At 32.8% G+C, this 22,569-nt stretch overlaps 1 protein-coding gene across 1 annotated transcript in view; it reads left to right on the top strand.

Annotated features, from left to right (window-relative positions):
• LOC114336164 (CAD protein) overlaps positions 1-22,569 on the top strand; it is a 206,016-nt gene that overhangs the window by 5,689 nt on the left and 177,758 nt on the right. Inside the window, exon 2 of the mRNA XM_050656981.1 lies at positions 19,085-19,223. Coding sequence (XP_050512938.1) covers positions 19,085-19,223 — 139 coding nt within the window. The remainder of the gene's footprint in view (positions 1-19,084; positions 19,224-22,569) is intronic.

Genomic DNA, 22,569 nt, shown 5'->3' with positions numbered 1-22,569 from the left:
CTTATACCATGCACATACCTAACATGTCAAAAAATAAAACACAAAAGTGACATTATGCCGTGCCGATATGTGCTTTTGCCCTGAAGGTGAGTTTCACCCCTTCTCGGGGGTGAAAAATGTTCGTTCAAAATAAGTCCGGAAATGGATAAACTAAAACTAATTCTAAGCAATTTTTGTTCTATATAGCATTTTTTCACTAAGTTAATACTTTTCGAATTATTTGCGAGTAATGTATGTTCATTTTTCAACAAAAAAAAAACACGTTTTTAGGCGATTTTTTGCAAATATGTAACTCAAAAAGTAAGTAATTTATCGAGAAATTAGCAAAAACGTGGCTTTTAAGTAAAAAAAAAATGGTGTATAGGTGTATGTATGAACTCTCTAGACCCAGTAGAAGCAAAATTGTGGCTAATAAAAAATAGGTTCATATCCATCAAAAATGTGAAATCAATTCAATGTAAAATAACCAAAAAATGATTTTTGGGGAAACTCATTACAACTTTTTTAAAGCATTGAAAAAAGCTTTATTTTTGGTTTTTTTTTTAAGTTTCTAGCATCAAAAGTAATGGCAGGGGAGCCCAAGCGGGGATTTTTTCAGCTACTCGAGCGCGTCAGATTATCATATGGGGGAAACCTTGTACCCTGTAAATGTACACCTACCATATAATATATGGTAGGTGTACATTTACAGGGGAGTTCATTAAGGGGGGTCCGAAAAAAAAACATTCTATCTTCAAACGTTCATCTATTCAAACGAAAAAAACGTTCATCTACTCGAAATCGTCAGGTTAAGATAAGGTAAGCTAAATACTAAATACAGGCAGAACAGTGTATATTTTAAAAATCTGACGGTTTGAGCGGGGCGTAAGGAAATGGGCGAGTCACAAAATTTCACAAGAAAAAAGCGAATATTTCGAGAAATAAACGTCAGATCGAAAAACTAAAAAATTCATGTTCAATATTTTTCAAAAATCTATCGAATGATACTAAACACGGCCCCCCACGGAGAGGGGTGCGGGTAAATTTAAAATTTTAAATAGGAACCCCGCGATATTTCACGAAATGAACATCAGATCGAAAAACTGCACAATACACGTCTACAATATTTTTGAAAAATCTATCGAATAACACAAAACACGACCAACCACGGGGTGGGGGAGGGGTTACTCTAAAATCTTAAATAGGAGATCTATTTTTATTGCAGATTTGGATTCCGTATATACAAATAAGACAATTTTATTCGAAAAATTTTTTCTAATTATGGATAGATGGCGCTATAATCGGAAAAAACGATTGTTTGAAATGGAAAATTAAATTCAAATGGAAAGTCCCCAATTAAACGGAAAACTTTACTTAACTTTTTTTGGTTTTAGGACCTAATCTTCACAACCCAACAGGTCCCCATAACGCTCGAGTGACTGCAAATTTAGCATACTTTCCTCCCTTACTATAAGTAAGTTGCTTAAAATAAAGTTGGTCCCTTTTTTTATGAAAAGAGTCGGGGAAATCACCCCCTAATTAGCATCTTAAATCAAATTAATCGTTACCTCTTCACAAATTACTTTAGGTGTTATTTATATGATTTGTTTCATCGGTTCAAAGTAGTATGCAAATATACCAAAAATCACAAAGATTAAAAAAATGTAGGTTCTGCTTTTCTGAATATTTTGGATTTTTTTGTTTTTCTTAATGCTGTTCTGAATTCCTTGTGGCATTTTTATAATGAACTATTTAGATGGGAAATAAGCTACAATTAAAATGAAAAAAATAATTTTTTCCGATTTGGGCGTCGAAACGTTAATAAAATTATTTTTTTCAATTTAATTGTGGCTTATTTTCAATCTAAATAGTTAATTTTGTTTTTCTGTAAGGCAAAAATTGGTTAAGATATGCACCGGCGGATCCAGAATTTTTTGGGGGGAGGTCCTGGATCTTGAGGCTGATTTAATTACTTTTCTGTGATGCAAGGTCACTTAGTTTTACCACCCCTAAGATTAGTGGGTTTTCAATTATTTTTTGGATGGATCTAATTTTTTTTTGTTTGCTGCCTCTCGGTTTTTCTTTTTTTAGGATTATTGAATTGATATTCATTTTCGTCTCGGAAGGGGGGGGGGGTCATGACCCCCGTGACACCCCCTTGGATCCGCCACTGAAGATATGGCTGTTCAAAATTTGCATACACTCGTGATTATTGACTAGTTCAACCCCTTTCAACTACAGCCACTTCAAAAATAAGCACTTTGAACCGATGAAACTTATTTAAAAAAATACATACACTAGTAAAATAACACGAGTAAAGCAACTTGTGAAGTGGTAACGAATAATTTCATTTTGGATGCTAATTTAGGGGGTGATTTTCACGATTTTTTACCAAAAAAAAAGGACTTACTTTATTTTGAGGGTAACTGCCTTACTTTTAAGGCTAGAAACTTTTTTAAAAAACAAATATAAAGCTTTTTTTAAACACTTTAAAGAAGTTTTTACATACATACATACATCATTTTTTTTTAAATTTTTTATGGTCTATATTTTTGCTAAGAATGTTTTTTCGATAAAATACTTACTTTTTGAGTTATTTGCAAAAAAACATCTAAAAACGTGTTTTTTTTTTGTTGAAAAATGAACAAAATATTTACTCACAAATATCTCAAAAAGTATTAACTTAGTGAAAAATTGCTATAGAACAAAAGTTCCTTAGAATTACTCAGTTTTTCCATTTCAGCACTTATTTTGAGCGAATATTTCTTCACCCTCGAGAAGGGGTGAAATTCACCCCCATGGCAAAAGCACACATCGGCATAATGTGGCGATGTGTGTCACATCGAAAGGCGGGCTCAAACGACTTGTGAACTTTTCAAGTACAAAATTATTCGCCTACTTGACAAGTATACGAATTTGAGATTGCCATGGCAAGTTGACAAGCAGGGCGCTCACACGACGTGTACAATTTACAAGTATGCGAGCGTAAAAAAACATTTGACGTAACCACCTTGACAGATGAATCAATGGTGGGATTATTAAATTAGACCAGCGTATTTAGTAAAAAATAAATCGATTTTTAAATAAAATACCTAGAAAGTTACAACTTTTTTCATTGTGTTCAGGATGATGTCAGGAAAAAAGTCGACAATATAAAAATGGGTGGAAATGCATAATTGCATTTTAAAGTGCGTAATATGCAACCAAAAATGCATAAACATGTCAAAATAAGTGTATTGAGGACATATTTTGTTAATCTGGGGTTTTTGGGGTCACTGAGGACGAATACGCCATCGGAACCAAACAGCGGAGCACCTGGTGCCCAGGTTCACTGCTAAGGCACGTCAAGTTTCGGGTGTTTTTGGCACTAAATTGATGCAGATTACTCGGGGGTTTTGGGGTTGCTGAACAATAATACGGCATTAAAACAGACCACCCGATTCACCTGCTGTCCAAAACCCCCCAAACTCCAAAAAATAACATGCTTTAGCAGTGACCTTGGTAGCCGGGGAACGGTTCTGATGGCGTATTCGTATTCAGCGACCCAAAAACCCCCGAGGTATCTGTTTGCATCAATTTGTGGCCGAAAACCCTCGAAACTCAAGAAGATGATGTGCCTTAGCAGTGACACTACGCATCAGGTGCTCCGGTGGTCTAAAAACATTTACTAAACTTAAATCCAACAATTAGAACTAAAGATATTGTAAAATTAGTGCTCAATGCAAATTGCAAATTGCAAAATAAGTATTTTTCAAAGATTTATCGATCGTAACTCGGCTTCTACGTAGGCTTCTACGCATGTAAATGAGCCTTAGAAGGCCTCATTTTAAAACTTAATTAATAGGCTTCCAAACAAAGTTTGTTAAATTACTTTATCTTCATTTGTTTTAACTTTATACTCGTTTGAAGTTATAATTTTCTTTAAAAAAATTGTATATTAATTTGTTTATAAGGGTTTCAAGCAGATTTGAGCTATAACCATTTATACTTTAGTTAACAATAACAATAGAAGAACTCAAAAGGAACAATTTGAGCTTATAAAAATGTTCGTAAGTTTATTTTTGGCCAAGATATCGATATTTTAATGGCGCGCTATGAGGCGCAACATCGGCTCACAGTCAAGTAAGTGACGAAATTCGTAGCCAAAATATCGATATCTTGGCTAAAAATAAACCTACGAACATTTTCATAAGCTCAAATTGTTCTTTTTAAGTTCTTATATCATTATTGTCAATAATTTGCTTGAAACCCATATAAACAAATTAATGTACAATTTTTTTAAAGAAAATTATAACTTTAAACGGGTATATCCTTAAAACAAATGAAGATAAAGTAATTTAAAAAACTTTGTTTGGACCTTTTAAAATGAGGCCTTCTAAGGCTCATTTGCATGCGCAGAAGCCGAGTTACGATCGATAAAGCTTCGAACTGACCACTCGGATCGAAATCCACCCTCGAAATTCGTAATTAGCAGCCAAAAATCCATAAGAAACCGTTGAGTTTGTCCATCAGAATTGAAAAGGACACGGTGACCTCTATTTGGCGCCTCTAGACTAATATACTTACGGGGGTTTTTGAGCCTTGAGCTTCCGTGTGCTTCTGTTTAACACTTCAGCGCATCTATGCATTTCCAGACTTTTGTGGTAAACAAATTCGTTAGTGTAAAATTGAATAAACAAGCATACAAGATAAATGTTTTATTATTTATTTATACAGTATGTCCCTGTAAGTTGTATCCATATGGAAAACTTTTTTATTATTAATTTTACGAAAAAAAGTTATTCTTTATAAAAAGCTCTGCATGGTTACCTAACCTAACCTAAGATTTAACCATCAAATATCAAATTTTTTGAATATTATACGAGGTATGTCAAAAAGTTTGAATTTCGGTCAAGAGTAAAGTAGCTTTATTTCTCACAATATTGAAAATTGCTATTATGAAAAGTTGTTTGGAATTAAAAACTATATTCTAATATGCAATTACATCCTAATTGAAAAAAAAAATGAAAAATTATCGATAACTAACAATATTTTCAGTTATTTCAATTCTGATAACTCTTTTATTATTAATTTTACGAAAAAAAGTGATTCCAAATAAAAAGTTCTGGATGGTCTAAAACCTAAAATACAACCATCTTATATCAAATTTTATCAATTTTATACGAGGTATGTCAAAAAATATGAATTTTGCTCAAGAGTAAAATACGTTTATTTTTCACAATATCGAAAATTGTTATTATGAAAAGTTATTTAGAATTAAAAACTATGTTTCAGTATGTAATTACATCCTTCTAATTGAAATATTCTGAACTATAAGGGTACTTTACTTTTGATCTAAATTTATCTTTTTTGACATACCTCGTACAAAATTGATAAAATTTGATATAAAATGGTCGTATTTTAGGTTTTAGACCATCCAGAACTTTTTATTAAGGATCACTTTTTTTCGTAAAATTAATAATAAAAGGGTTATCAGAATTGAAATAACTGAAAATAATGTTAAGTTATCCATAATTTTTCAAATTTTTTTTTTCAATTAGAAGGATGTAATTACATATTAGAATGTAGTTTTTAATTCCAAACAACTTTTCATAATAGCAATTTTCAATATTGTGAGAAATAAAGCTACTTTACTTTTTAGCGAAATTCAAACTTTTTGACATACCTCGTATAATATTCAAAAAATTTGATATTTGATGGTTAAATCTTAGGTTTTGAACCATGCAGAGCTTTTTATAAAGAATAACTTTTTTTCATAAAATTAATAATAAAAAAGTTTTCCATATGGATACAACTTACAGGGACATACTGTATAAATGAATATAACGTTTTCCGCTATGAAGTACATTTTGATGCAAGTAAATATTTGCGTCTCCCGTATATGTGGCAAGCAAACTTTTGCGTGTATATGCGGGTCCCGACGTTAAGGGATTAAATACATGTATCCGATATGTTTTGGCAGATTATTGTGGTAAATAGGAACGCAATGCAATGATTTTCACTGCTCGAGCGATAACTAAACTAAGCTATCAAATAAATATTGCAACGACAATATTTATTATAACGTTGGCGCACCCTGAACCCGAGTTAAATAAACAATAGGAAATTTTATTTCAGACAATTTACGTGTATTGTCCCTCTATTATAACAGCGGAATCTAGATTGATAATGAATAATGAATAACCAACCGAGAGTGGTCGGTCGTACAATTGCCTTTTGCTTTCAGACATTCTCGACCCTAGTCAATTTAGTAATTAATTTTTTTGTTACGTTGTTGGTCAAATTTTGACTTCGACTGGAAGTAGATAAAAATCACTATACTACCATGATGCAGCCCTGCTCATATTCCATAAAACATTCGCATCACATTCAGTTTATTAACAAAAATAAAACTGCACAAATAAAATAAAGGCTGAAATGTTTGAGGAGCAGACTTTCTATATGCATTTTGTCCATTTTTTCAAATTTTCAACTAAAGATGGCATCGCAAACTATATGTATAGAGCCACCATTTTGTATCACGAAAGAGGTTCTAAATGCATTCTATTGTCTGAAAATTAAATAAACAAAATACCTTGGACCTTCTATGTGCTGTATGTCCATTGACAGTAGACAAACTAACCGAAGTTGGCAACATTGGCAGTCATTGTCGTTGTATACTTGGTGTCTGTACTGTTAAGTTTGTTTTATGTGCGTTTGTTTTTCCAATTTTTAACAAAACAATATAAAATAAACGATGTAGTTGTGACAGGGGATCATGTAGTTGGTGATAAGGACCGTGGTAGCAGAAAAAGAAAAAGACATCTAACTGTTAGAAATAAACTGATAAAAAGAAAAATGCAATCTGGCAGTGGTATTTTTGAGAAGCGTGGAGGAGACAAACGGTCTTTCAAGAATGTTGAAAAATTTGAAGCTCTTAAAAAATTTAAAGCCAGTTTGTAAAGCGCTGGTTTCCTCGAAAGCGGTGCCGACAACCTCCGATCGTAACACTGCGATGAATGACATCATAAAAAACTGTACCATGCAAAATAATAGCGTTGGTTTCCAAGGATGCGTTGGAAACCACCGCTTGCTGAGCTTGCACATTCCATTGCCCCAGTGAAGAACCTTGAATTTTTCACCGTAATCTGACGTAATTCATCGCAGTGCTACGATCGCTGTTTGTCGGTGCCGCTTTTGAGGAAACCCAGGCTTAAGGACATGAAAGTCATTACGGGCGTGCTAAATCTCGGCGCATTTATTTATCATCTGAAAATAATATTACTATTTTATGGAATCTGTACAATCAGAGTACTGCTGAGAATTTGAAAGCAAATTACAAGTAGTTTAGTAGAGTCTTTAATACTCATTTTAATATTGCATTTGGAAGCCCTGCTACTGACGTATGTGGCTTTTGTGTCAGGACCCAAACTTCTAGTAGCTTTTGCAAAGACAAAACTGAAATAGAGAAACTAAGAACTTCTCTACGTGTACCTACATAAAGTAAGGGCCAAACAATTTTTTAAACTATGAATGAAAAACCGGAACACACTGTTTCCTACTGTTTTGACCTTCAGCAGGTTCAAGTCTTACCGAAAGTGCCTATTCAAAATGCATTTTACGCCCAGCAGTTTTTTTATTGTTTTTGTGTAACGGACGTGGATATTAAAAAGCCAATTTTCTACACCTAGATGGAACATCAAGCAAAAAGGGGATCTGCAGAAACAAGTCCTGATCTACGTGATTTTCTTAATAAATCTGAATGTGCATCAGATATAAAACAGTTAAGACTATTAGCAGATGGTTGTGCGCTTCAGAATAAAAATGCACACATGATGCATATGCTCATGTTATGGCTGTACAGAGATGCCCCACAAAATATTAAATCTCTGGTACTTATTTTTCCGGTACGCGGATATTCATATTTGCCAGCGGACCGTGTTTTCGGACAAATTGAAAAAGTTACACGATCCTACAGTCTACAGTACAATAAAAACCCCTACACAATATTATGACATTTACTCCAAGAAGGGAGAAGTTAAACAACTTGGTAAAGACTGGACAGTTTATGATATAAAAAGTGCGTTAACCACTTTTAAAAAATTGAAGGAATCAGTGCAGCCAAACGAATCATTATTAAGAGATCACAAAACAACAACGATATTTTGCTTAAGACCGAACTGTTCTACAGAAATAATGATCCATCCAAACAATTCCAAACATTATTGAAACGTGGAAAAAAGCTTTCGACTTTAAACTTACCTACTGTAGAACTTCAAGACCAAATTAAGCCAAAAAAACTCCAGAACCTCTCGAAACTCCAGAACTATCAGGGACGAATTGGGTCAGCGATCCTGAGCTAACATGGTTAGAACCAATTCTTTCTGACACTGGTGAGCAAAATGGGAATCAAGCTATCATTGGTGAAACTGAGGATGATGATGTTATCGAAGGAGCTGAGTGCTGTGATTGCAATGGTGATGACAATGGGGACCTATATGACATGTAAAATACCATATTGTTCCATTCATTTTTAAACAATATTTTGTATTTAAAAATAAAATACTATTTGTATGAAGTTACTTGAGCTTTATTACATCGTTACTACCAAAAGTCAGTCATACCGCTTGTGTAGACAATCAAAATGCGTTTTGTCCAAGGATGACAATCTAAATGCAGTTTGCCCAACAGTTTTTTCAAGTTTTTTGAGATATTATTAATACTAGATTTTTGGCATATAGGTATAATATTTTAATGATTTTTTATCCATTTTTTAGGTATATCAGTTTTTAGTTTAATTTCTTGCCAAACGCGTAGCAGTTTTTCTCTATTTGCCAAAATTACAAAAAGTGGACAAAATGCATTTAGAAAATCTGCTCCTCGTTTGTTTTCGAAATTTTATAGTCGTTTATATACATTACCTATACAGTGATGATCGCGCTAATAATCGGCAAAAGATGGAAAACGTGATAGGTTGTGATATAAAAGAGATGAGAGCTGGGAAAATATCGGTAGAAACCTATAATTTAATTTAAATTACATTACCACTATAGATAGTTTCCACCTTAATACGTTAATAGGTAAAGAGGTAGTTGACTTCAGTCATAATTGTACATATGACGTTCTTCCTAACCTAGTTTTATTATACTCTGATAATTTTTACAAGACAGTGATTCATTGTCTGTCGTCATTCAATCTTAGTCAAAATAGTGTATGAGTCTTCTTCTTCTTCTTCTTCCTTTATTGGGTTATATCCCTCGGGATAATTCGCCCAGCTTACACCAGGGAAATACTCTTGTCTTGCTCTGGGCAATCGAATATTTCCAAATATGTATGCTAAAGCCTCAATTTTTTTAAATATATATTAGTAGGAACATCTTATAGGGCCAGACAGTCCCTACAGGAAAGGCAATATTATAACATAAGGGTTAAAACTTTTATCGTTTGGAGGTCTAATATCTTTTTATATCTTTATCTTCTTAATTTTTTTATTTCAAAGTTGGGAATTGATTAATTTATAAGTTAAGTTTGGCTAAGTTAAGGAATTTATGGATCAGGTTAATCCTACGTGGATTAAGGTTGGACATAAGTAGGCAAATTTCTTTGGGGGTAGGGATATTTGTTTTAGCTAATTCTTTATATAGGTCAAAATTGGGTGACATATTTATAGGGCACTCAAAAATCAGATGATTTAAGGACCCAACTTGGCCACAATCACAATATGGGTTGTCTTTTACTCCTATCCTGAATAGGTGAACTGGAGTAGCACAATGACCTGTCCTCATTCTAATAATGGTGGTTATATGTCTTCTGTCTTGGTATGCAAAATTGTGGTACCAGGGGAGTTTATCTATCTCACCTAAAATTTTAGAGTAAAATGAATTATTTCGATTTTTCCCCTGCCATTCTTGCTTCCACCGATTCCAAATGGAATGCTTGATGTCTGGTAGAAAGTTGGAATAGTGAAAAGTGATACCAGCAGCTACATTTAAGGTTCTACCTATATTAGCTAGTTTATCAGCCACCATGTGCCCTTTAATATTCGAGTGTCCTGGAATCCATGCCAGACTAATATTAACGTTATTTTCTCTCGCTTCAATGATGCCTCTCTTGGTCATGAACGATGAATGTTCTGTTTCCATAGAATAGGTTGATCTGCCTATTTTCTGTATGGCACTTTTAGAGTCCGAGCAGATGATTGCTTGTTTAATCCCATTTTTCAAAATAATTTGGAGGGCATGATTAATTGCGACAATCTCAGCCGTAAATATTTGGGTATACTTAGGTAGTTTACTGGTATAAGAATAGTTGATCTCTGGGCTAAAGACACCAAAGCCTGCTGATCCTTCACCATCAACCGAGCCATCCGTGAAGAATTTGGTGTGACTAGGTTTAGAATTATTTTTTGGAGTTGAACTGAGGTAAGTTCATCTGAACGATTAGATTGGATATTTATGATTGGAATTGTTGATAATTGATGGTCTAGTTCAAAGTTATGGCATGGGTATAAGTCACTTAAATATAAGTTGGGATAAGTACTTTTAAATTTGTTTTTTAAAAGCACTAGAAATGGAATATTTCTGTTTTTCCAATGATTTTGGTTCCTTTGAATTGCCAAGTCTAACAGGTCGAGAGCGGAAATAATTGGGTTGCCAATTAACATTAATTTTTTTAATATAAATTTAGAGCTAAGCCATTCCCATCTAGATTTAAGCGAGATCTGACCACTTTCACTTAAGAGAGCATGAATTGGGGTAGATTTCATGTATCCAGTTCGGAAACTTTTGTATTTTAGTTTCTCCAATCTTTTAATTAAGGAAGTTGGGCAATCGAAAATTACCTGGCAGCCATAGTCCAGATGGCTCTGAATCAGACCATTGTGTACAATTTGTAAGGTTTTTGGATCACTTCCCCAATAAGTCCCACAAAGAGCTATCATCACATTCAGGCCACGATTTACTTTTAGTTCTATTGAGTTTACATATGAATTCCACTTTAAGTTTTTTTGAATACTTACCCCCAGGTATTTGACTGAATCCACCCAACCAATATTCTGGTTACAAAATATTACGTTGGGGGGAGAGATTTTCGTGTTTCCTTTTGTAAATAATATTGCAGAAGATTTGTTCTGAGATAGATTTAAATTGTGGTCTAGCAACCTTGATTCGATCTGAATCAAGAATTTATTTACATTAATTACCAATTCATTAATATCACTCCCTCTAATCAGAAGAACTAAATCGTCTGCATACTGAATTAGTTTGCATGAAGAGGGGATTATATTATACAGGGAAAGACAATATAGGTTGAAGAGGATAGGGCTTAATGGGGAACCTTGGGGTAGTCCCAGACTTGATTTTCTTGGTATGGGTTTGTCCCAGTTTGTCTTTGACAAATAGCTCTCTGTCATTTAGAAGGCAGAAAATTAAATTAGCCAGTTGGGTTGGAATGTTATACTTTAATAATTTGGAATACAGGAGTGATATATTGACATTATCATAAGCAGAAGAGATATCTAGAAAGATGCCAATAGTGTATTGGTTTTGAGTGTATGAGTGTATGAGTATAATATATGAGTATAATACATAGAGGTATATATTAACATAGAGGGAGCCTATCTTCCGCGCTTCCTGACGACAAGATCTCATGGACTGGTTTGCTGCATCTCTTTCTAACACATTGTATTGAAAATCTATGATGACATTTAGTGTGAAGATAGGCACGGAAGAGAAGGACAACTGTAGCAGCTTTACTATGCGTAAGAGTGAGACAGCACTAATCCAAATAAAAAAGATGGTGTCGTCACTTCGCTCTGAATGACACTCTCTCTATGCTAATATATAACTCTATGGTATAATAGTGTATGAGTCACCGTTTTGAAATTTTTGTCGGAGTATAGGTTATGTATGTCTTCTTCTTCTTCTTTGGTTTATTGGGCTCCATCTACTTGGGTATTTGGCCAGCTCATCGTCTCGGAATAAAGAAAAAATCCCTTATTCACCTACAATTTGGAGTTGATATTTGACAAATTCAACAAAGGTAAAAACTTTTCTTGCTTAGGTGTAACTGTCGACCATTACACAATCTGCTTTACTAAGCCACAATTTTAGTTTGAAATTTTTATTATCGTTTCTATTTGGATTTGACGTTTATTTATGCACAGCCGAAACGAATAACATGGGACATTAAAATAAAATGTTTTACAACATACGTATAATTATGACTGAAGTCAACTAGCCCCGTATAAGAACTAGCTTTATCTCATCTATGGCAGAGGCTTACTCTTATCTTTTCCTATTATATTATCATTGATAATAAAGTAGGTATAATTTGGTCAGTTGTACCGCCTCTAATCGGCTTAAGCTAATGGTGAATAGACTGTTTTCAATAGCCGCTAGACTAATATTATTTCTGAATGCCAGTTTTATGAACTACAAAATGCGATTTCGATAAACAATTACCGCCCCAATTAAGCAAAATTCAGAGTTGGCGCAATGGTATCAAAAAATGATTAAAATTTCGGGAGGAATCCATTCATGTAAATTTTATTTCATTTGAGTGACATTATATTTTCCGTAAGATGTGTGCGATATCCTTTTTCGATAAATACTTTTAGGCCTCTAATACTTCCTAATAAAACAACAATTCAATATGTTTGCTCCGATGAATCTTTTTAACAAGTTACCGCTAAGGTTAAAACAAAATTCCCGTTAGGACCACCCAGCTATCTGTTTGGATTATCTTGGCCGACTGTAGGGACACACGCGCCAAGTCGTAACTTTTAATGACAAAAATTTTCAAATCAAAATGTACACCGGCCAATTCGTAACTTTTCTATTACCTAACCTGCCAACTCGAAACTTTCTTCAGGTGAATTCGAAACCATTGATTAAATCTAATACAGTCGAACCCGCTTATTAGAATATCGTTTATAGGAATATCATGGTTAAAGGAATAGAAATTTGAGGTCCCGAAACGTTTTTACTAGCCTCTAATGGTCGGTTATTGGAATATCCCGGTTATAGGAATACTTTTGGTTGGCACGAAGGCTATTCCAATAAGCGGGTTCGACTGTACCTTAAATCTAAACCGAATGTTTCTTGGTTTGCTTAAAAACATTATATTTGTATTATAGTATGTACCTATAAAAAATAGCAAAAATTGAAATATCTTAAGAAAATAATTGAAACAATATTATAGTGTTTCATTAAGGCTATGGGTACATAATTCGCAAATATTTTACGTGTATCCCTACTTTTTCTGTCTTTACACGGCAAATTACGTGTAGTAAAATTCACACTGGTATAGATATGTAAACATTACTAGAATGTCATTCTACTTGAAAATGTCATCATTAATTTAAAGAGATGAGTTTTGAATGTTCTTGGATAACTGTTATTTTTATAATTGCAAATTATTAATTCAGTTAATAAATGTGATAATTTTTTCACTAACTATGTATTCAGTGATTGTAATAATTTATTTGTACAACAAAGACTAATACTCAATCGAGAAAAGAGGAAAAGTGTTAAAGTGATTTTTTTAATAATATATTGTTATGGAACGCTTACAATTTTGAACACCTTTAACAACAAAATACTTGGATCACAGAATATATTATCCTGATGTATTCTCTGCTTGGATCTTCCACAAATAATACACAATAAATAACTTTTTATTAAGTTCACGTCTCAAATCAATTATTTATCAAATACACTATATATCAATAATATTTAATCAATAACTCAACATATTCCCGATGCAATGTCAAATATTTAAAATTGTCACTGATTGTCAGTGTGTGACTAACAATATATGCTAACAATATTATATTCGGCTGAGTGCGTTGCAAGACAAAGATAGATTTGGAAAATATTACCACGGCATTGTGTTCCTTTTTTTCGAATCCTGAAAAAACCAATAAATATTTTTGAAAAATTTAAACGCAGAATGAAAGACTAAATTATTACCGAGGGCCAAAAGTCCCTTAGAATAAATAAAAAGTTTATTTTGAATGATATATTTGAAATTAAAAATCACACGAAATTTTCTCTTAGTTTTTCACCCCTGTAACTTATTAAAATAAACATTATAGAAGTTCTCAGGGACTTTCGGCCCTCGCTAATAACGTAATCTTTCATTCTGCGTTTAAAGTTTTCAAAAATACTTATTAGTTTTCTCAGGATTCGAAAAAAATGAATCCCCATTTGAATAGCATTGCAGCCGAAAATACGTACCGATCCTCTTAACACGTGTTATAAATATTATTTCCATCAAGTATAGCTCTACACGAGCTTGGTTTTTATCAAGTAATTGTAAATTCAATATTTAGATGTTTAGCAATGATAAATTATTTAAATCCATCTGATAATTTAAAAGCAAAGAGATTTTCCATATGTTTATTTCAAGTCTAAAAGATTATTATACCTTTATTTAGTTACGAACTCACCGGTAGTTGATTGGTTACCGAAAAATGACCTGAGGGCCAGAGTTACCAATTGGCCTGTAATTAGGATGGGGGATTAAAATAGTTACGAATTCACCGGGACCCGATTGTAGTTGTGTTTGCAAACATTCAAACTAATCCCTTCAACTATTTGCTATAACCCGTTAAAATATTCTATCGAAAAATATCTGCTTAAATATGTTTCTATAAAAAGGCATAGGTACCGTCCTTTCTATTTTATTTTCCGTTATGCAAACGTAATCAACGTATCAAAATGTAAATGTGTTTCAAGATCCCTGTCCAAGGGTAATTTCTTTATATGTATTGTTATGATCTGCTTCTTATTAATTTTATATTAATTATTATTTATTTGATTAATTATTTAATTGTCGCAAATCATACATAAAAATGAATAAAAAATCTCAGGGTGCCTTTTTATAATATTAAAAAAATGTCTAAATTATCTTACGTTATACTTATCTTCTCTCGTGGTTTCAGTATCTCTTAGTTGATCCTAATCGGGATAAAATAGGAAAAAAAAATAAAGCAAAATATAAAATAAACATACAGAATTGTCTTTTATTTATCAAAACCAATACTCTAAAAATCTATCAAATCTTAAACCTGTGGACACATATGTCCGAATAAAATTTTTACCACTTAAATTTATTCTAGTTAAAAAAAACAATTTATCGGTTTGTTCCCGATGACTTTGGTAAAACAAACTAAACAAGACAAATGTATTCGCAAGATTACCTATATTTCCTATTTACTTTTTGAAATATTGGAATTTTAATTCATATGCTTTTTACTCAAAATTTTAGTTTCCGAACATAAAAATATCTTTCACATAAGTTGACTGACCTTTTGCTTCACTCACTCTGATGTCTTCTCGTGACCCAAAAACAGCTCTCCCTCGTTGACTATGTTAAAGGCTACTCATCAAAGCCCTCTCCGTTCTCCAGCTTCAAAACTATCAGTATACCAGCACCAATTCTCCAACGAGCCAAAGCCTCTTTTGACCAGTACTCGATTCACACAAACTCCAAAAATTCTTTGCTCTCCTTCTCACAATAATACAGAACCAAAGAGGTATTTCGTCTCAATTTGATCTGTCTCTCGTTCCACTTTTCAGCACTATTCTCCACTATCAAACAACCACTGGTACTTGCTAACTACTTATCCACGAAAACGTCGAACTGCTCCTCAGCGATGCCAATAACATACTAATCTTTTTTTTCAAACTCACTTAACATTCAAACCACTTTTCCCCTTCCAACTTGCCAAGAATCATAAACATTTCTCTTTTCCATTCGACAAACAAACAGTCATTTTCAAAATTATTCCGACCATCCTAATTACTTTCGGGGAACCCTACAATATTTACTCGGGTTAAAACAAAGATATTAAAATTCCAAACTTTCTTTTAAACCATTTTTCTAGAAAATGATAATTACCTCTACCTGTGGATTCTATAGTTCCCGTAATAAGCAATCTTTTTCCATTTTAAATCTAAATACATCGTCCTTTTCACTTTAATTATTCACAAAAGTCTTTAATGGTTCATCGGAAAGCTCATTAAAAAAAGAAATCCACTTACATCCAAACTAAATTCTAATAAATATTTACAGATCAATATACAGGGTGTATTAAATTTATGTGCCCTCGTTATTTAAAAAAATTTTAATTTAATTTTCATTTTGCCTTTGATTGATAAATTGAAAACACAATAGTATATGTATTTGTATGTTTTGCATTCTCATATGACTTTATATTTTATCAATCTAATAATTAGGGTCCCATGTGATCACAGATTGTCTCAGGTTATCCCGTTGAGAGTCCCAGATTGTCCCAGGCTTGCCCTGATTTAGAATCCACCATCCACCTTTACCCTGATTAGGAGTTCAATTCTACCGAGGTCAACATTAAGTTGATCTGATTAATAATTTTATTAAAGGACACCGTACACATCTTGTGGAAAATGTAATTTCACTCAAATACAATAAAATATACATGAATAGATTCGTCTCGAAATTGCAATCATTGTACCAAATCTGAATTTTATTTTGATTAATAACACATTACTACTAAGTTTATGGAAATCACATTTTTGAAACCCATAAGCCTGTCCTATTCATAAATACTATTAATCTAAAATATAAAATATTATCACTATTGAAAACAGCTTTAACCCAGAGGGAGGCTGACCCTTATTTTGCGGTGCATCACTGAAACTTCATTATCATTGTTATTTATAAGACCTTAATACTTACCTGTTAGACTCAGAGTTATGAACTCATTCACAAATAATTTATTCATAAAACTTCTTTTCTCTTTCTAACTTACAATCCCATTTGATTTTAAATTTCTCTATCTATCTAATTAGCCTTCTTCGGTCCATCTTTGGACATAGGTGTCCCCAACTCCCCACTCCTTTTTCATTCTTCTCTGCCTGTCGCTACAGTTATCCACCTAGAGCCCACGTGCTTCTTGACATCATCTGTCCATCTAATTTGTGACCTTCCTCTGCTTCGTTTATATTCCCACGGTCTCCAATTTATGAGAATTTTGTACCATCGGTCTTCTTTTTGTCTTATACATATATAGTGTGTCCGGCAAATCTATATTTCAATTTTGCAACTTCTTGTCTAACATCCCTAACGTTGGTTTTCTCTCTTATCCACTCGTTTCTCTTTTTATCCTTAGTCTTATGTACATTTTCCTTTCCATTGCTCTTCGCGTTTTTACGATGTTGTCCATGTTTGCTTTTGTGAACGTCCACGTTTGGGAACCGTAAGTGAGAACAGGGAGTACGCATTGATTGTATACCTTGATCTTAAGATGTTGCGGATATCTTTTGTTTTTAAGGATGTAGCTTAGTTTGCCAAATGCTGCCCATGCCAGTCTAACTCATATTTTGATCTTTGCTGTTTGGTTTTCCTTGTTAAGTTTTATAATTTGACCCAGATATATATAATCGTGAACTTGTTCTATTTCATCTTGTCCGATCCTCATTGTGATGTCCTCATCTACATTTGTTATGATTTTGGTCTTGCTGTAATTTATATTAAGGCCTATCTTTCCGGCTTCTGTCAAGTTCTTTCATCATTTCAAACAATTTTTCTTTTTTATCGGTTATCAATACGATGTCATCAGCGTACCTTAGGTGGTTCAAGCGTTGTCCACAAATTTTTATACCTTTTTCTTCCCATTCTAATCTTTTAAAAATATCTTCCAGAGCCTAATTGAAAAGTTTCGGTGATATTGTGTCACCCTGTCTTACGCCTCTATTTATTTGAATTGATTGTGTTCCTTCGTATACTTCAATTGTTGTTGTTGCTTCTTTATATTTATATTGGCTATTAGGTCTGTATGTCTGTGGTCAATTCTGCTGTTAATCAAAGAACTTTTCACTGCCCAATGTTCGACACTGTCAAAAGCCTTTTCGAAATCTATGAACGCTATATATAGAGGAATGTGGTATTCATTTGCTCGTTCTATAAGGTGTATTTTTAGTATATTTTTAAGTATATGTTCATACTTAATAAATGGTCACTTCTGCTAAATCCCTTTCTAAATCCAGCTTGTTCTTTCGACTGGTATCCGTCGAATTTTGTCGTCAATCTATTGGTTAAAATTTTTGTTAGGAGTTTATACATTACATTGAGGAGTGTTATAGGACGGTAGTTTTTTTATATCTGCTTTGTCCCCTTTCTTGTGTAGGATAATGGTTACGGATTCCTTCCAGTTGTTTGGGATTCTTTTTTCTTTTAATATTTTGTTAAAAAGGGAATGGAGAGTACTAATTACCACTTCTCCACCATACTTCAGCATCTCCGCAGTTATTCCGTTCTTTCAATGCCTTCTTTATTTCTGATTTGCTTATTTCTGGCTGTAATTCTGAGTTGACATTTTTTATTCTCGACTTAAGTTGGGTTTTAATTTCTTCTGATGGTTACTTTTTTGTATTATATTATAAATCTGAGTAAAAATGTTGGATTATATTTATGATGCCGTCTTTAATATTTGTTTCTACTCCGTTTACGTCTTTTATTTTGTTTATTTCAAATCTGCCGAGTTAAGGTCTTAAGCATTTCATATTCTTGTTGTTCTGTATTACTTCTATTTTTATTTCTTGTTCTTTTCTCTTATTTTCGTTTATCATTTCGCTTATTGTTTTATTGATTTTTACATATTTTATAGATTTCTTTTTGCTTTCTTCGATCAACCTTCTTCTTATTTCTTATATATTTTAAATTTGTTTATATCAATTTTATTTACGCAGTTATTAATTAAAATTTAGGGTTGGCGCAATGATATGAAATGATTGTAATTTCGAGACGAATCTATTCATGTAAATGTTATTGTATTTAAGTCACATTACATTTTCCATAAAATGTGTGCGGTGTCCTTTATTGTATGTAGTGTTCCTTACATTCTCAGCCGATTCCAGTGATATTACTTTCGAGTGAAGAAAGTTACATAATAATCTCTACTGCAAACTGAACAGGTTACGATTATTTATATTATTATAGTGCATCTTTTATTATTCATTATTGATAAAAGAGATCATTGGTTAGTCTGCACCATACAATATTATAGTAAAAAATAGTTGATGATAGCCTAAGAGAAATAATTTTTAGTAAAGCGGTAAAATCATCATTATTTTTGTTGTTTTAGTTTTTCAAACTGGTATGGTAGGATATCCCGAATCGTTGACAGACCCAAGCTATCACGCACAAATACTCATTCTTACTTACCCCATTATTGGAAATTATGGAGTTCCTGAAGAAAAGAAAGATGAAAATAATTTGCCATAGTAAGTATCTATTATTATCGGCGTCCTAATGGCATTTATCGTTAGCATGCCAAAAGGTTCCAGTTTGTAAAATTCGAAATTCTCACAAAATAGGCATTAAATATTTATTTATTCATAAGATTATTTGTATCTTTATGGTTTAAGTAAACCTAGCCGCTAATTTCAGAGAAGTACATCGACGCGTTTGCATATTTACAGATGCTTCTATACTACGGCACCAGAGTGCTGAAATCGGTTCTATCGGTCTGATAGTGTATACACTATTACGCTACAAACCCTCATTGATTTCGGCACCTATTAAATTATAAGACACCTATTAAATTTTGGTGTCTAAGTTTTTATTGCAATTAATATTACTGTAAGTATTGTATATTTATATTTCAATTTATTGCTTGAAAAACAGAAATAGAAATGTCTTTTCCTTTCTGAAAAATGTCTTTGGCAGAGCCAATTAGCCAGCCTTGTTTGTGATTGATTGCAGATTCATAGTCATAAATTTCTTATTTCATAATGTAAGTACTACAATATTATTTTATAGATACAAAGGTACATTTTGTTGCTTTACCTTTATTTTTTTTTAAAGAAATGTCGAAATTTTTAGTAGAAATGTCTAAACTGCAATAAACCTAGCATATTTAAGAATGTGTTTTTTGACCCTAACCCGAGAAACAAATATAACAAAAATTATAAAAAAACTCCATTGAATAAAAAAGAACTAAATGTTTTTTATTTTTATTTATTTATAGGTACAGATATAATTACTCGTATACAATGCGTCCATAAAGTATCGCATAAATTCATTATTAGCTAAATAAACAACATTATTAGAAATTACCGAAACAGGTCGACTTTTGATTTTAATTTATCATATTTGGCATATATATCATACTAGTGACGTCATCCGTCTGGACGTGATGACGTAATCGATGATTTTTTAAAGGAGAATAGGGGTCGTGTGCTAGCTTGAAAGGCAATTCAATTCTCTATTCAATAATATAAACATTAACATAATTAATTTATACAGGGTGTCCAAATTTTTTTTGATATTAAATTAATTGACACAAATAGACGAATGTGCGTAATTTATTTAATTCAAAATACATTTTACTGCTGTCATAAAACAGAAATAAAATTTTTATTTGGCAAATAAACATTGCCTTTCGCTTAAATTAAATGTTCAAACTGTCAAGATGCAGGTGGGCTTAAACATTGAATTTAAGCGAAAAGTAATGATTATATTTGAAATAAACATTTTATTTCTGTTTTCTGATAGCAGTAAAATGTATTTTGAGTTAAATAAACTACGCAAAGTCTTCTTTTTATGTCAATCAATTTAATTAAACAATTTGTTTTTGGACACCCTGTATAAATAATTATGCACATTCGTCTATTTGTGTCAATTAATTTAATATAAAAAAAAATTGAACACCCTGTATAAATTAATTATGTTAATGTTAATATTATTGAATAGAGAATTGAATTGCCTTTCAAGCTAGCACACGACCCCTATTCTCCTTTAAAAAATCATCGATTACGTCATCACGTCCAGACGGATGACGTCACTAGTATGATATAATATATGCCAAATATGATAAGTTAAAATAAAAAATCCACCTGTTTCGGTAATTTCTAATAATGTTGTTTATTTAGTTAATAATGAATTTATGCTTTACTTTATGGACGCACTGTATACGAGTTATTATATCTGTACCTATAAATAAATAAAAATAAAAAATATTTATTGGTTTTTTATTCATTTGCGTTTTTTTTAATTTATGTTTTATTTGTTTCTCGGGTTAGGGTCAAAAAACACATTCTTAAGTATGCTAGGTTTATTGCAGTTTCGACATTTTTATTTGAATACAATAAATTGAAATATACAATACTTTCAATAATATTAATTGCAAGAAAAACTTAGGCACCATAATTTAATAAATGTCTTATAATTTAATAGGTGCCTAAATCAATGAGGGTTTGTAGCGTAATAGTGTATTTCAAAGGCTAACCTATTTCAGCACTCTGGTGCCGTAGTATAGGAGCATTTGTCAATATGAGACCCGTTTTATTTACTGTGAATGGTTTAATTGCTTATGAATGAAAATAGTAAAGGCACAAAGAGCGATGGAAAGATCAATACTCGGGGTGAGACTTACAGACAAAAAACAACAAATGGTTTAGAAGCAAAACCAAAGTAAACGACGCAGGAGAACATGCCGCCAAATTAAAATGGAGCTTCGCAGGACACAATGCCCGATTGAAGGATAAAAGATGGAATCACGAAATACAACAATGAAGACAATGGATAGGAAGGAGAAGCAGAGAAAGGGTCACAAATGAGATGGGCTGTTGACATTAAGAAGATTATAGCACACAACTGGAAGCAAGTGGCGCAAAATAGAAAACACTGGATTGAATTGGGGGAGGCCTATGTCCAAAGTTGGATTACTTAAGGCTGAAAAAAAAGAGAAGAATGGTTTCAACAGATACCTACACAATAGACAGCAAGGAAATTTTTCACATCTGTTGGCGTCACATAGCAGAATCTTTTTCTTACTTCGTGACTTCTTCCTCTTCCTCAGTTTTTCCTTTTTTAGTGGTTGCTGTTCCTGACTCTTCTTCGCCACTCACATCTGTCCATCGTGTCTCATTCGCTTAAACCTTTCTCTCCATACCACATAATTCTTCATCTACCACATCTTCTCCTTGGTTTTCCTCTACCTCTCCTTCCATCAACTTCTAACAGCTCTATCCTTCGTGCCACACAGTTTTCATTTCTATTCCTAATGTGAAAAACCATTGCAGTCTTTGTTCTTGAATATTTTTTGAAACTGTAGAGGTCGTCCCTCATCTTGTCCCTTCTAGTCTTAGCCAGAATCTACCGTAACATTTTTATTTCAGCTGCTTCTATCTTTTCGTAAATCTTCTTTACAGGTCACACTTCACCGCCGTAGACCAAAGGTCTCACCACACCCTTTCCTTTCAGCCCTTCAGCTCTTCCCAGATTTTTTGCTCACAAAGTATTCCGCTCACTCGCTTCCAGTTAAACCAACAGCCTGTATCATTTGGGAAATTTCTCGATTAGTCGATGCAATAAAGCACTGAACCTCCGAAAAAAAAAGGACAAGACGGATCTTAATAATTCTTTTTGCATTCGATTCGTGAATGCGCCAGGAAACTTTGTGAACCGGAGCCATGATATAAAATTGAAAAACTGCATACAAAAAATGCATTCTTAAAGTGCATCTCAAACAGACAATAAAAATATTCAGAACTCGTCAATTATCGGCGGAAATAAGTTCAATTTTGTTACTCGGGGGTTTTTGGGGTCGCTGAAAACGAATATAAC

Source organism: Diabrotica virgifera, chromosome 7 (genome assembly GCF_917563875.1).
Source record: "Diabrotica virgifera virgifera chromosome 7, PGI_DIABVI_V3a".
Classification (NCBI taxonomy): Eukaryota; Metazoa; Arthropoda; class Insecta; order Coleoptera; family Chrysomelidae; genus Diabrotica; species Diabrotica virgifera.
The sequence above is the reverse complement of the archived record's forward strand: the minus strand, read 5'-3'. Positions and strand labels throughout refer to the sequence as shown.